General features: G+C 35.9%; 1 protein-coding gene across 2 annotated transcripts in view; it reads right to left on the minus strand.

Annotated features, from left to right (window-relative positions):
• The window catches only part of LOC120525750 (dihydropyrimidinase-related protein 5), a 215,140-nt gene that overhangs the window by 134,513 nt on the left and 66,576 nt on the right, over nucleotides 1–14,051 (minus strand). For both annotated transcript variants that reach the window (XM_039748319.1, XM_039748320.1), the window contains exon 2: nucleotides 7,092–7,356. In XM_039748319.1, the coding sequence (XP_039604253.1) occupies nucleotides 7,092–7,352 (261 nt within the window). In that variant the 5' untranslated portion in view covers nucleotides 7,353–7,356. The remainder of the gene's footprint in view (nucleotides 1–7,091; nucleotides 7,357–14,051) is intronic.

The raw sequence follows: 14,051 nt of genomic DNA on the forward strand, positions 1-14,051 counted from the left end.
ATAATCAGCCAGCTATGTACACAGATTGTAGGAACGAGAGAAATGAACTATGGAAACAGGAAAAACACCTGAAAAAGAGACGGTGTAATATCAATAAGATTTAACACATTAATATAAGTTCTGAACTGCAAGAAAGAAAAGACAACTCTACTCAAATATGGATATCCTGAGTCATAAAAATAATAAATGCTTCTTAAATCTGGTGGCATATGGAGAAAATTGTTGGCAGGAGTACAGGTAAAAATCAAGAGTCAGGAATGTTCCAGAAAGACTAAAAAGGTTAAAAAGTCTAAAATAAATACATAAATTATTTTTAATTCCAAAAAACTCTTAAGATTTCACCAAAAGTTCATGACTGAACAATGACTGAACTGAATGGGCTCGAAGACCAACTTCCATGCCAGGTTACATCATGTCAGGTTGTGGAGCATGCACTGGTTCAGTGTGTTGCTGCACCCACCACACAATGAAACAGCTCGAGATCCTGGTTGGTAATCCCCAAAGCAATCCACTGTTACTCCCTGAGAAAGACCATCTATCTGCCACAGCCAGGTGTTACGTGGGTGTTCCCTTGGCCTGGTCCACCCACTCGGGTCTTCTACAAGGAGGATCCCATGAGCCGGATCCCCATTGGGGAATCGTGCCACATGGCCATAGTACAGTAACTAATGTTCCCTCACAATGGAGGTAATGTGCCTCATTCTGGATTCCATTAGCAACTGCTTATTCAACACAAAGTCAAACCACTGGTACCCAAAGATTCTTCAAAGAAAGACAGTTCTGAAGGAGTCCAGTCTTTGTCTCAGGTCACTGGATAGAGTCAATGTCTTGCAACCATAAAGCAAAACAGGAAGCACCAGGACTTTGAAGACTTGGACCTTCGTCATTTTGCAAAAATATCGGGGGCGCCACACACCCTTTTCCAGAGACCTTCATGCTCTCCTAATCCAGCTGCTGATTTCATAGGAAAGGTCACCAGAGACAAGAATGTCGCTGCCGAGGTAAGTAAACCTCTCAACGAGGTTGACATTCTCTCCACAGACGGACACACTGTTGATGGTTCTGCCTAAGAAGTCAGTTTTCAGCTCAATCAACTGTGTCAAACACTTTCCAAAAAATGACAAAGGCAGCAAAGAAACCTTGCTAATATTCACATTTGCTCTCCATGAGAACCCTCAGTGCCAGGATGTGGTTGACGGTAGACTTAGATGTAATATCAGACTGCTCCAGTCATTAGTAGGTGAGCAAGTGATCACAGATCTTAATTAGGATGACCATAGCAAGGATTGTTCCTTAAACCAAGAGCAGTGTTATCCTCCTGTAGTTGCTGCAATTCAGGGGCAATCGCCCTTTCCAGTCAGTTGGGATGATGCCCATTTGCACTTGACTGACTGCAGTTGACTACTGTTCTTAGTTTGACTATATTTCTTTTGCTTCAGCACTAAAGATATTACTTCAAATTAAAGTGTGGTGTAAAACAGAAAACAGAAGGATATTTATGCTATGACACATTGCTTCACAAGAGCACAGTCACTTTATATCTGGAGTATGACTGAACTGTTGCAACAAACACCATGCTCAATGAAATTTACCACAATTCCCAGTTTCTTTGTAAAATTTTTTTGTCATCAGACTGTTTAGACAGCAACTATCCAACACCTCTGTACTACCACTACTACTACTCACATATTATACATCTGATAAGGAGTTCATCTATTAAGAAAAGATTCAACAGTATGCCAATTAATTTAATGAAAACACTAAAAATAATCTATTGTTCTCTTCAGTTGCAGATAATGTTTTGCAGCAGACATCACTTAAGTTTTTATAAAATAACAAAAAGAAATTTGCTGAGCTATGAAGTTAAAAGTTTTAAAAATGCAGCCTCAGCAAATTTGTGCAGGGATCACTATTCTGGAATATTAAAATTGACAGAGCTCAGAGATGGTTGAAATGCACGACAATGATTTGAAAAGTATTATTGCAAGCTCTGAAAGTGACATCAGAACACTGCAGTCTATAAAAGAAAACAAGGCAGAAGGAAAAATTCTCCCATCAATCCATTCTTGTACTGAATTGGCTTAATCTAGTTTTGGAGGATCAAGAGCACCAAATGCAACACAGAAACCTAAGGGGAAGTCAAGGTTCATCTTTCTTAGGGGAAATTCAACACATTCAAACTCCACAGCCAGCTTACAGATGCCAGTTAACCTAAGATGATTGTCTTTACAATGTAGGAGGAAAGCCTATCTGGCTATACAATGAAATGTGCAGAATCCATCCAGATGGGGAGGTGCTTTCAATGCAGTCTCCTAAATCTGTGAGATATACCTCCCTGAAGAAATGATTTCAGCACTTTAATGTGCTTCACAGTGTAACAAAGGGAATGATTGTAAAAACTAAAAATATATCTTTATTAATAAGATTTTAGAGCCAATAATGAGACACAAACCATCTACAGCTGCAAAAACATATGAGAGAAATAATGTGAGGCAATTAAAAAATATGGAGAGGAAAGAGAATGAAACTTCATAAGAATATGATCAGAACTACTGTACTTTCAGAAAGCCCATTACAGCCAGGTAGAAAATTCTGTGAACAGGGAAGATAAGATCCTTTCTGTCTCAGCAACACCAACTAGGGCGTCTAAGCTTAAAAGGAGTTGAGACAGTGCAGTTAATAGACATAATAGAAAGCCCTTGGGGAAAACTATTTGAAATGAGATCATACCAATTCAGAAGATTTAGAAAAATAGAAACTTGTGTCAATCCTCCTACAAAATGAACAATAATCCCAATGATTTGGTTTTATGACCACAAAGACAAAAACCAAGCAGCTGTCACTGAGGCCTGCCAAGATGTATAGAATGGATAGTAAGATGCTTAGAAATACTCAGTCGTACAACAGCAGACAGCAGACTCCTATCATAACCTTCTGCTGTCTCTCAGTATAGTGACATTTAATTTAATAAATGGGTAAAGACTGAAGTTTGCTTGATGACTGAAGACTGAAGTCTGCTTGCTGCCTTCTGAATCTTTAACAGCCTTAGAACAACATAAATACAATTAGCCATCAATGAATGAAGGTGACATACACATCTATCCAGTAAATTCCACGTATTTAAGATTGCTTATGTGCATGCTCACCATCCCATACATTAGGACTAGTTTGAGGGTGTAGAGGAAATAGATAAAGAAAGTTAAAATTTCACAACCATCTGGTGAAGAATTCATAGGGAGGGACTAAACTTAAAGGATACATTTAATTTACAGATAATATATAAAGCTGTTAAACATTCTAAACATGTGACTATTTTTTTTACTAGACAGTCAAAAACTTTTATGATATAGGATGGGGAAACAATATTTTGGTTTTGGCTGAAGATGTATTAATATGACTGTGGTGTCATTGCATGTGTTCTAATTGTTCCATTTATTTCTAACCAGATCAAACTCTCACACCTTTACTATCTATTGTTAATAAACTCCACCCAACGCGAGGTCATGCTGAAGTGTGTCCTGAAGCGCGATTGCTGCGTCTGTGAAAGATTGTTTGTCCATTGCTGGGACAGGGAAACAGAACGCTCACAGCACAGCAGTGAAGCGCCACAGAATCGAATCCTAAAAGACTGTGGGCATGCTATAAGTCCCTGTTTTACACCCCAAAACACAGTAATTTAGTAAAACCAACTTTATTTAGCTTGAAACAGGAACAGCACGGTTATTTATTGTACAATAACAGCAGTCAGACAAGGCTGTGACCAGGTTAGTGGCCAAAAATACTGTTCCCTGCATTTACAATGTTCCGCACATCACCCATTGAAATCTTGAAATCCCCAGCAACTGATAAACAGTCTTCCACAGGCGCAGTGATCACACTTCAGGACGCTCTTCGGCATGTTGTCCAGTTGGGGGAGGTCCCAAGAGAGTTTAGAAGCATCACATTTTCTTGAATGAGTGCTGCATTAATAGGAATGTTTCTTGAACGAGCATCACTGAACCACATAAAAACATCTTTGCGTCTTCAAATGTAGCAGTTCGCATACATTTGCAACCCAAGGTTTTTCTTCTTTATTTGCTCGGTCTTTCCAGAAAGTTGACAGTGTTAATGGCAAAATTCCGAATTCACTGGCAACGTCTTTTTTGTTTTTGCCACAATCGAGAGCTGCAAATATTTAAAGTTTTTTTTTCTAATATGAACTGTTATCATTTTTTTCGTATCTGCCATTTCTATAGGAGGGAGACAATGAGTTAAATTCCAATGGATGTTTTTCAAACCACCGAAAACAAAAACAGCAAAAAAAAAAAAAACAGTACAAGGAAAGTTCGAAGAAAGAAATTTTTTTTACAATGTTTCTGTTTAGGGATCGTTGTGCACAACTGAGCTGCAACCACAGAACAGCTCTGCGGATAATCCATTCAGGCACTTCAAAGCCACTTCGTTGTAATGAAAGTATCTGCTGAATGTTCTTCGAAGTAAGATTTCTATAGACTCGTGTCATATGGGGAAACTGTCGGGACCATAAAAATAAAAAAGTTGTAATGAAAATTTAGTTGTAAAGATGTTCGTTGTAATGGAATTTTACCTGTATTGACTATAGTACTCTTTCAAAATATAAGGTAAAATCCACTAAACTCTGTTGAATATTGGTGCTACACAACTAATCATTTGAAGGGTTTCTTCCAGTTTGTCCCATTTTTATTTATTTTGTAAGGATATTTTTATGTTGTATAAAACAAAATTTGGTATTATTTATTGGTCCCTTCTAAATTGTATATGACAATGACTTCTTCTTCTTCTTCTTTTGGCTGCTCCCGTTAGGGGTTGACACAGTGGATCATCTTTTTCCATAAGTATATTACATTGACAGCTTGCTAAAATGCAGGACAAGCAGACAAGTATAAATTATCATATTCTATGATTATAATTAAAACTACCTAGTATTTCACCCTGTGCTCTGACTTCCAAAGGTCATGCAGAAAGTTTCTGTGTCCCAAATATAAGACTCAATGGCTGTAGACATTTTCTTTGGCGCAAGTAATCCAGAATACACTTTAAAAGTTTACAGTACCCTCCAGACATATCTGCAGGAATACTCTAAAAAAAACTTTAAATATATTTTAGAAGACCAACAATTTCATTTAAACAGAAAAGTACTGGGACTAATTAATAATATTCTTAAAACTGATCAATAATATGCCTCATTGCCCAGTCACCCAGTCTACAGAAAAAGGTTGTTACTACAAAAATAATTGAATGTTTGACCACAAGAAAAAGAGAGCAACTAATTACTAATTCCATTCATTTACATTATGAAAATGGAGAAAGAGGCATTTTAATTCAACAAATACATAAAAAGACAGCTTGGGATGCAAATAAAGATTAACATTGCAGTTGGAACCAAAGTTACTGAACAACACAAAGAAAAAAAATGACATACTAAATACATTACTTAACCCTTTATATACATTAGATTGTAATGAGAAGTGACATTAATGTCAATGATTTCTTTCACAAAATAGAAATACCGTTGCTCAATGTGCTTTGCACAGAGTCAATGGGATAAATCATTCAGGCCTGTCAAAACCAATATGTTACTGTATAAAAAATCCACAAAGCAAGAAAGCCACTACCTGCAGAATTTTATACAAAACCACCTGTTAAATTAGTACTGTCAAGATTTGTAATATTTGAGAAAACTAGAAAACATTATATATTACTGAAATGATACATCTGGTATCAACTACCATTTTTCCAAATAACAATTAAAATACCTTGTAGTGTGCATTCTATAGACTAATCACTCAACTGAATAATGATAAAGATACTGTTAAAAGATTTTAAAGAACACAGCAAGTGCTCACTTCCATTAGACTTCTTGGTCAAAGTGAATTTGTTAAAGGCAGTCATCCATTATCGAACCTTCAACAAAGATGTAGTACAATATACTGTACTGATATGCTCCATCAGTATCAAGTGGTCCTACTGTCTCTGGATGCTGAAAAAGCTCCACATATCCATTCACAGGTTTAGACAGTGTTTCTCTTGAATACCTCAATAACAAGAATGTGGCTGAGATTTTCAGGTACAATAGTTTGGATGGCAACCATCTAAGAAAACCCCAAAAGTGTTCCTTTTTTCAGAAATAGAAAGAGCTAATGTAATCTGATATGAATTGCATTACATTAACTTGTAATATGTCAATCAAGTTTTAAATTAATAAAATGTTGGTGCCACAAAAAGTATATGGGTATGTACGTGTCAAAGATTCAGTACTTTGTTATGGATATAGTATGGAAGCCAGTGTCTTCAAGGGAGTTATTAACTTACTGTCAGTGAAAACCATTAAAGTGCAGTAGCAGTTGACTAAGGTATACAAACTCTGGCTACTCTGATTCTGCCAAGTGTGAACAATGTAGGCTGGTGGTGGAAATGTGTTGGACTGCACTATATTTTTATGACCCCAAATATAATTGTCAATCAGATTATTACTTCATGGCAGTAATGTACCTTTCTGGTTATTTATAGTTTTCTTTGATGTTACAATGCAAAAAAAAAGTGCAGGAATGGTTATGGGGAATTGTCCTGAGAATTCAGCTTAATGAAATGGTTTTCCTATTGCGCAGATCTTTCCAAATGAACATTTGTGGGATGATTATGGGATGAATTATTTGAGCAGAGATCTACGACCAGCTATTCTGCAAAAAGTATGAGACACTTTGGAATTAAATCAGCCATGCATACCAATGCCACACGCTTGACATCTTGTGGAGGTCATGAATTTTGGCTGTTGAAGGCAAATACAGTATGCATAATATTGATACTAGTAAATAAATTGTTAAAAATTGTTTCCATTTGTGGTTTCTTTTGATCACACTTTCATTATTTTGTAAAAATACCTAAGTATATGGTAAAAACCAACAGCATGCTTGAATTTGAATTAGTCCATTTTTAACACAAAATGAAATGCACATTTTTCACATGGTTAAGTACACTAATAAAAGAATTATTTTACAATGAAAAGTTGTATACCATGATCATCACATTTGTTTCTGTCTTTTTTTTATAAATGGAAGCTGAATGAACATTACCTTAGTCCCGTTGTAGAAGTCATCCACAGAGGTGGCATTCATAAAACTCTGCTGAAAGTGGGTACTGGTGTCAATGCCCCCAGGAATGACCAATTTTCCAGTAGCATCAATAACCTTTGCACCTCCTGGAATCATGAGCTCCCGGCCAACTTGTTGAATAATCCCATTTTCGATGTAAACATCTGCCTCCTGTGTAAAATCATCATTCACCACTTTACCACCTTTAATAAGAATCCGTACTGTTGATGAATTGGCAGCCATAATCCTGCAAAAAAAAAAAATCACAAAACAAACCTTATAGTTAAAAGGCACTAAATACACTATCTATAAATATATCTATTGTTACTATAAAATGTAAAATAAACCATTGTATAATTTTATATGTTATACAGGTTTGCTTTAAAATTACAACAGAAAAATAAAGTGCAATAAATATGATAAAAGTTGCACAATGACACTACATGTCCACTTTTTTAAAACTCTGATGTGCCTTAGGATAGGTTTGTACAGTGATCTCTCGCTATATTGTGCTTCAACTTTCGCGGCTTCACTCCATCGCGGATTTTAAATGTAAAGATATCTAAATATATAGCACGGATTTTTTGCTGGTTCGCGGATTTCTGCTGACAATGGATCTTTTAATTTATGGTACACGCTTCCTCAGTTGGTCTGCCCAGTTGATTTCATACAAAGGACGCTATTGGCAGATGGCTGAGAAGCTACCCATCAGAGCACGTATTACATATTAAATAAAACTCCTCAATGATATACGATATGCTTCCCGCACGGTGCTTTGCATACTTGAAAGCACGAACAGCACGTATTGATTTTTGATTGTTTGCTTTTCTCTGTCTCTCTCACTCTCTCTGACATTCTCTGCTCCTGACGGAGAGGGTGTGAGCAGAGGGGCTGTACGCACACTGGGTTAGAGGATGCAGACACTCCTCTAAAAAATGCTGAAAGTCTACCTTCACATTGCTCCTTTTCTTGCAGCTGCTTTCTCCAGCGGTGCTTCGCATACTTAAAAGCCCAAACAGCCCTATTGATTTTTGATTGTTTGCTTTTCGCTCTCTGTCTCTCTCTCTGACATTCTCTGCTCCTAATGCCCACTTCTTTGAAGAGGAAGATATGTTTGCATTCTTTTAATTGTGGGACGGAACTGTCATCTCTGTCTTGTCATGGAGCACAGTTTAAATTTTTGACTAAAGGGTGTTATTTCATGTCTAGAGGGCTCTAATAATGTTAAAAAACATATTTAAAAGGTCATAAACAGGTTTTCTATGCTCTAACTGTGAAAATATTCGATTTATAAATAAAGAATCCTACTTCGCGGAAATTCATTTATCACGGATTTACCACGATAAACAAGGGTTTACAGTATACATGTTTTTAAAAATACTGATGAAACTATATTCTAAATCATTTGACAATGTTATATTTCTAAATTGGTGAGACTTGATAGATTGATATATAGATAGCTCTGTATTTGTTCCCAGGGGTAAATTTATAAATCTATAAAAATAAGTAGATAAGTAAATATACAAATAAACAAATATGCATACACTTTCATCTGAACTCACACTGGAATGACTATAATGCAAGAAAAATATAAAAGAAAGAAAAATTTTCAATGAGGCATCATGCAAATGTATTGCTGTTGGAATAATAGAGCCCCAGTACCATTTCTTCACATTTGCTGAATAATTCATTGGCTAAAAATACTCGGTACTAGTGTGTGAGAGACAGCATGTGTAGCATTGTTCATAATGGCACATTCGGCAAAATTTTCTATTTTTTCTATGATTGTTGATTGATGTTTCAACTTTTTGTAGTCAAAATAAAACAATTTAATCACAAAACACAATCTCTTTGAAAATTTTCAGTTTACTTTTCACCCAAGCCATAGCACATTAGCACCCTTTATTCTTCTTGAAAATTATACTGTATGAAGAATGTATGAAGCCACGATTTTACAGCACCCCAAGATGCAGAATGGCACTCATAAAGGCATTTTATAGTTTCCTTGGAAATCATGATAATATTATGTAGATTTATACTAATACTAAGGGTTCATCAAAACAACAACAACAATAATAATAATAATAATAATAATAATAATAATAATAATAATAATATTTAGAGTAGTAGAATGAAAAAAATAATAAGGTAGGATGTTGTGCTAAGCTGCACATAATTGTTGCCACATCTCAACAAAATCTATAATTATACAATAATGAGCATTAAGATGAAAAAACCAAAACACATATGCATTCCACTTTCCTGCCCGTCCTCATAAGTAACAGTTACTGAAACTAGCCACGGTTATTCCAGTATGGTTTCTGACGTCACATTTATTCTAACAGTGTTCCATGCTGTTTTTCTCACCATGATATCCACTCTATTTATCCAGTGCACCAGAAGTCATCTCCAGACATCTTGAACCTTCCTGGGTTTGTAAAGTGTAATATAAATATGCAAATATTCTAGGTGTTCATGGAATACAGAGCTCAGAATTCCTTTGTAACATTTCTCTGTTAATCACCCATCTAGCCCAACTTATATTCGAGGTAATATGCTGGCTACTACAGTACAGTTTGCATGCATGGGCACCTGGGTGTTGATACCGTGATATCGCTTGCAATTCACAAATGCATGCCCATTCAGACTTGGGCCAATGATCTTTATGTGCTTGCAGTTTGAATTAATGCAAAATGTTTTAACATGACCTTACTTGAAGTAGAGGACAAATGTATAAATCTGCATATTACCTCACACATTGTAAGGATGTTCAAAGTTTGGTGCAAAATAGTTTGTTGTGACATAACCAAATCATCAGAATTGCAAAGTTGCATTTTTACAGTGGTCAAAAAGTCACATTACCAGCACTTTCATTTTAGCTGCCAATGCATGATTTCTCTTTATAGATTGAGAGGTCATGTGAGGTTCAAAATTTGTTATATTATTCCATCTTTGCCAAATCATATCATTTTACAAACTTATTTTTATACAAAGTTCCCAAAACATTCCATGTTTTTTAGAATGTGCATGCCAATCTGTGTCTAAGCACTGCCCTCTCACAAGTGCTTCCAAATCATGGTGAAGTTAGAAATACTTTCCTAAATTAGCAAGAGAGATACAATGCTTTTAATTCCTGCTCTTAAGAGTAGTACCAAATTTGTAGAACACTGAGATTTTTGAGCAAGTTAAGACTGCTTTGTTATTCTGAGAGATTTGATAGATATACTGGTTGGTAAATGGAAACTATCATTATTCATTTCCTCTAACCCAAATATAAGAAGAAGATATACAAAACCCTTAAATCTATCACTGTTAGCTAAGCAGGAATAATCCTTCAAGAGTGGGATCTCTGGATACATGACTTACAAATTGCTGTCAGACCTGCCTACCACAAAAGTACAGAAAACTAAATTTCAGCACCAAAATAGTCCATGATGTTTTTATTATGTAATGCTGTTTTTTCTCTTAGTAATGATGTTTATTAATTAGTGGATGTTAGACAACTATAGTCCTACTTTGAACAAACACAGTAGTCAGTCATAGAATCTGTTACTGTACTTTCTGGTTTTGTTTTCCTCTTGATTTTTGATCTTGCATATTTTTATTTCCCCAACTATTCCATAAAGTTTTCTCCTCCTTGTGTGCTTTAGAGCTTTTTATTGAATTTGTCTTGGTCAAACCTCCACTGTCATCCATATCTGAGTCCTTCAGTTGCTCACTGCAGCACTACCTTAATGGCTCTCATTTGATGCGTCCTCTGAGCAGGATCTCAGAAATTAAAGCGAAGCATTCGCGAGTTGCAGTACCAACAAAAAGTTGGGGGGTGCAGTGTGATAAAAGTCGGAACATGACGTCAGAGTCTCTGTCTACATGTGACAGAAAACCTCTATGCGGAGCCTAGTAGGTTTGATGTGTGTGCTTCAATGTTTGATGAATGGTTCAATGTGGTGAAGCAAAATGCCAACATAGAGATGCATTAGTGGTGCTTTTATATTAAAGCGTCGCATATTCCCGATCGTAATGACACAAGATATTTTAAAAGTCTCACATACCATCTTTTGTGCCTTTTTTTTTTTCTGCGGCTTCCTCCTGATCAGACTGCTGCGGCAAACAAAAATAGATCGCCACACAGAACACATTTAATGTATGATATTCCAACTCTCTTCACATTTAGAATCCTTAGATTTATGCTTGATATCACTTTCATGATGAAATGCATTAAAGAATGTATGTTACATTTTACAGATAAATAGTTAATTTCATTTAAATAATGAATACTGTTAATAATTACACACATGGGGGTGACACAGTGGCAGAGTGGTAGCACTTCGGTCTCGCAGGGAGTCACATTGCTGGTATTCTCTGCCTGGAGTTTACATGTTTTCCTGCTGGGTTTCCACAGTGTGCTCCAGTTTCCTTCCAAAGATATGCAGATTTGGTTACACTAAAATGACGCTAGTGTATATGTGTGCTTGTATTCACCTTGCAATGAGCTGATGCCTCGTCCAGGGATTGTTTCTGCCTCATGCCCAATGCTAGCTGGAATGGACACATCCCTTGATTGATGGATGTAATTATTAAAAGATGTAATAATTAAACATCCTTTTCAGAGATATTGCGGTAAGGTGTCATTGGAATTTAATGGGTGTTCCAGGCAATTCACAACACGGCAGAGCCGAACCTTTTCTCACTGTGATGATATCTCGCACTGCCACCTGGTGGATTCCTCCAGATTTATGTAAAGTACGTGCGCAAGTATAAACACTACAACGCTTGCGTAGCAGGAGCGTCCCCTCAAGCATGTGTTGCGTCGCGTGAAGTATAAACCCAGCCTAAGTCTACTTTTAGATAACATCACTAACAGTTAAAGTCACATCATGGTGACAGTAGTCTACAGCTCCCACACCCATTCAGTGACAAAAATAAAGGAAAAGAAATACTGTACAAGGGTAGAGTAAAGACTGCTTCGGATGGTACTTTCTCATTGCAGGATACTGTAATAATTACAAGCAAAGCTTGCCTTTCTCACACCTAGACAGTTTTGCCGTATCTCTGCTGGTATTTCTTGACAAATTCATTTGCCTAAGTATGCTTTACACAGTATCTGACAAGGAGCTAACAATATGTATAAGTGCTTTAGGAAGAAATCCGTGCCTTTAGATTTAAACAGCATTATGTCTGAAACTAGTACAGTATATTAAAGTAAATTCAGACCATACAGAATAGAACTAAATGAGATTGATTAATGCTAGGAAGTCTGCCATCAAGGGCATTCTTCTGAACTTGAAGTAGAAAACAGCAGGATTAAAGGGTTGATATTGTGCGGCAGTTTTTGACTCTGGTAGAAGCGATTCACACATCTGCCCAAAATTACCATTGTTAACTCTTTGGTCAGCTCTATGTACACTTCAGGGTTCTGGTACAGCTACATCTGTGGCTTTCATTAATCCTGCATTAAGATTTAATGAGTGTAAAACTCTTGCTCTTAAGAAAATCCCATTTTTCTCATAATTTGAGAAATTAAAACCCTTTTATCTAGAGCTGAGAATGGCTTTTTGTGAGTCACTACAGCTTTGGTTCTCTACTGGCTTTTCTGTACACTGAAGCCATTACTGAGATAACTAAGACCAAGAAATAGATGAGAAAACGAGAAACTGGTGGTAAATCCACTGGGGACTCTAAAATGAAATTAAATAGTTGTAAGCTGAACTGCTGAAATACATTGTTTAGACTACAATCTTTTCTCTAATTACAATTACTAAGTAGTGGTTATGACATGTTTGGGTTCTGCCAGTGTACAGGTCTAAAAGATCAAATATGCAGTTATTTTAATTTAATAATTCACACAGAAAACTTAATTTGTTAACCCCAAATCACTGTATACATTTTAAAAGAAGTACAGTCAAAATATACACAAAATAAACAGCCAGCAAATCATTGCCTCACTTGCCAGGTGGTGACATGCGTTTGTATTTATAAAGAATTCCTTGTCGCAATTACCTTTAATGATACTGAAGGGGGCTTCCTATAGGCACCATTAATTGTTTTTTCCTTTTTCCACCAATTCATCCCTTTCTATTGTGCTTATGTTAATTAGACTGCCAGAAGCAGGAGATTTCTAATTGCCCAGGTCTACCTTTAGCATAAAGCCTAAGCAATTTAAGGATCAATCCCAGCATACAGGATGCCATATACAGCCAACAAAGTTCTTCATGACAATATATATCATTCATTCAGCCATCATTCTCTAATAGCATGAACTAAACATATTTAATTACTGTAATAAACAGAAAGTGGTAACTTTTATTAGTTTCTGTGTTTAAAAACAATATTTCTTCATGCTATGATTTTTTTTTAATTTTAAAAGGACAAGGCATTTAATTTTTAAACATACATCTTAAACTAGGGTTTAAATATTTTAACAAAGTGGTAGAAAGAAATACATTATTCAGAAATTGCAATAAAGAAATAGCACAGACTCACTTGCTTCAGCATCCTATGGACTTAATTTTTAGAATCACTTTTTTTTTAATTTTATTTAGAAGCCGATAACAATCCATACAGTCAAGTCAAACTTAACAAGGCAAAGCAAAATTCAACCCCCATCCAAAAGAAAGAGGAGAGCCAACAACAAAATGTTACTCTATAAAAATAACAAGAAAGGAAGGGTATCATTTTTCCCTGAAATTGAAGCTTTTTATAAAATGTTATTGATTAGTTGCTGCTATTTAAAAAAAAAGTGCTGAACAGATCCTCTTAGTGAGAATTTCAAGTAGTATAGAACATCAGTTACCCATTGACTTAAAGGTGGTAGGGTGGGATTCTTCCAGTTGAGCAAGCAGTGCATGCTAGTAGTGTAGTAAAGGCAATTACAATTTTTTTTTGTTCTTCTCCACTTTAAGTATATCTGGGAGTACACAAAACACAGCTGTTAATGAGTTC

The sequence above is a fragment of the Polypterus senegalus genome, chromosome 3 (assembly GCF_016835505.1).
Source record: "Polypterus senegalus isolate Bchr_013 chromosome 3, ASM1683550v1, whole genome shotgun sequence".
Lineage (NCBI taxonomy): Eukaryota > Metazoa > Chordata > Cladistia > Polypteriformes > Polypteridae > Polypterus > Polypterus senegalus.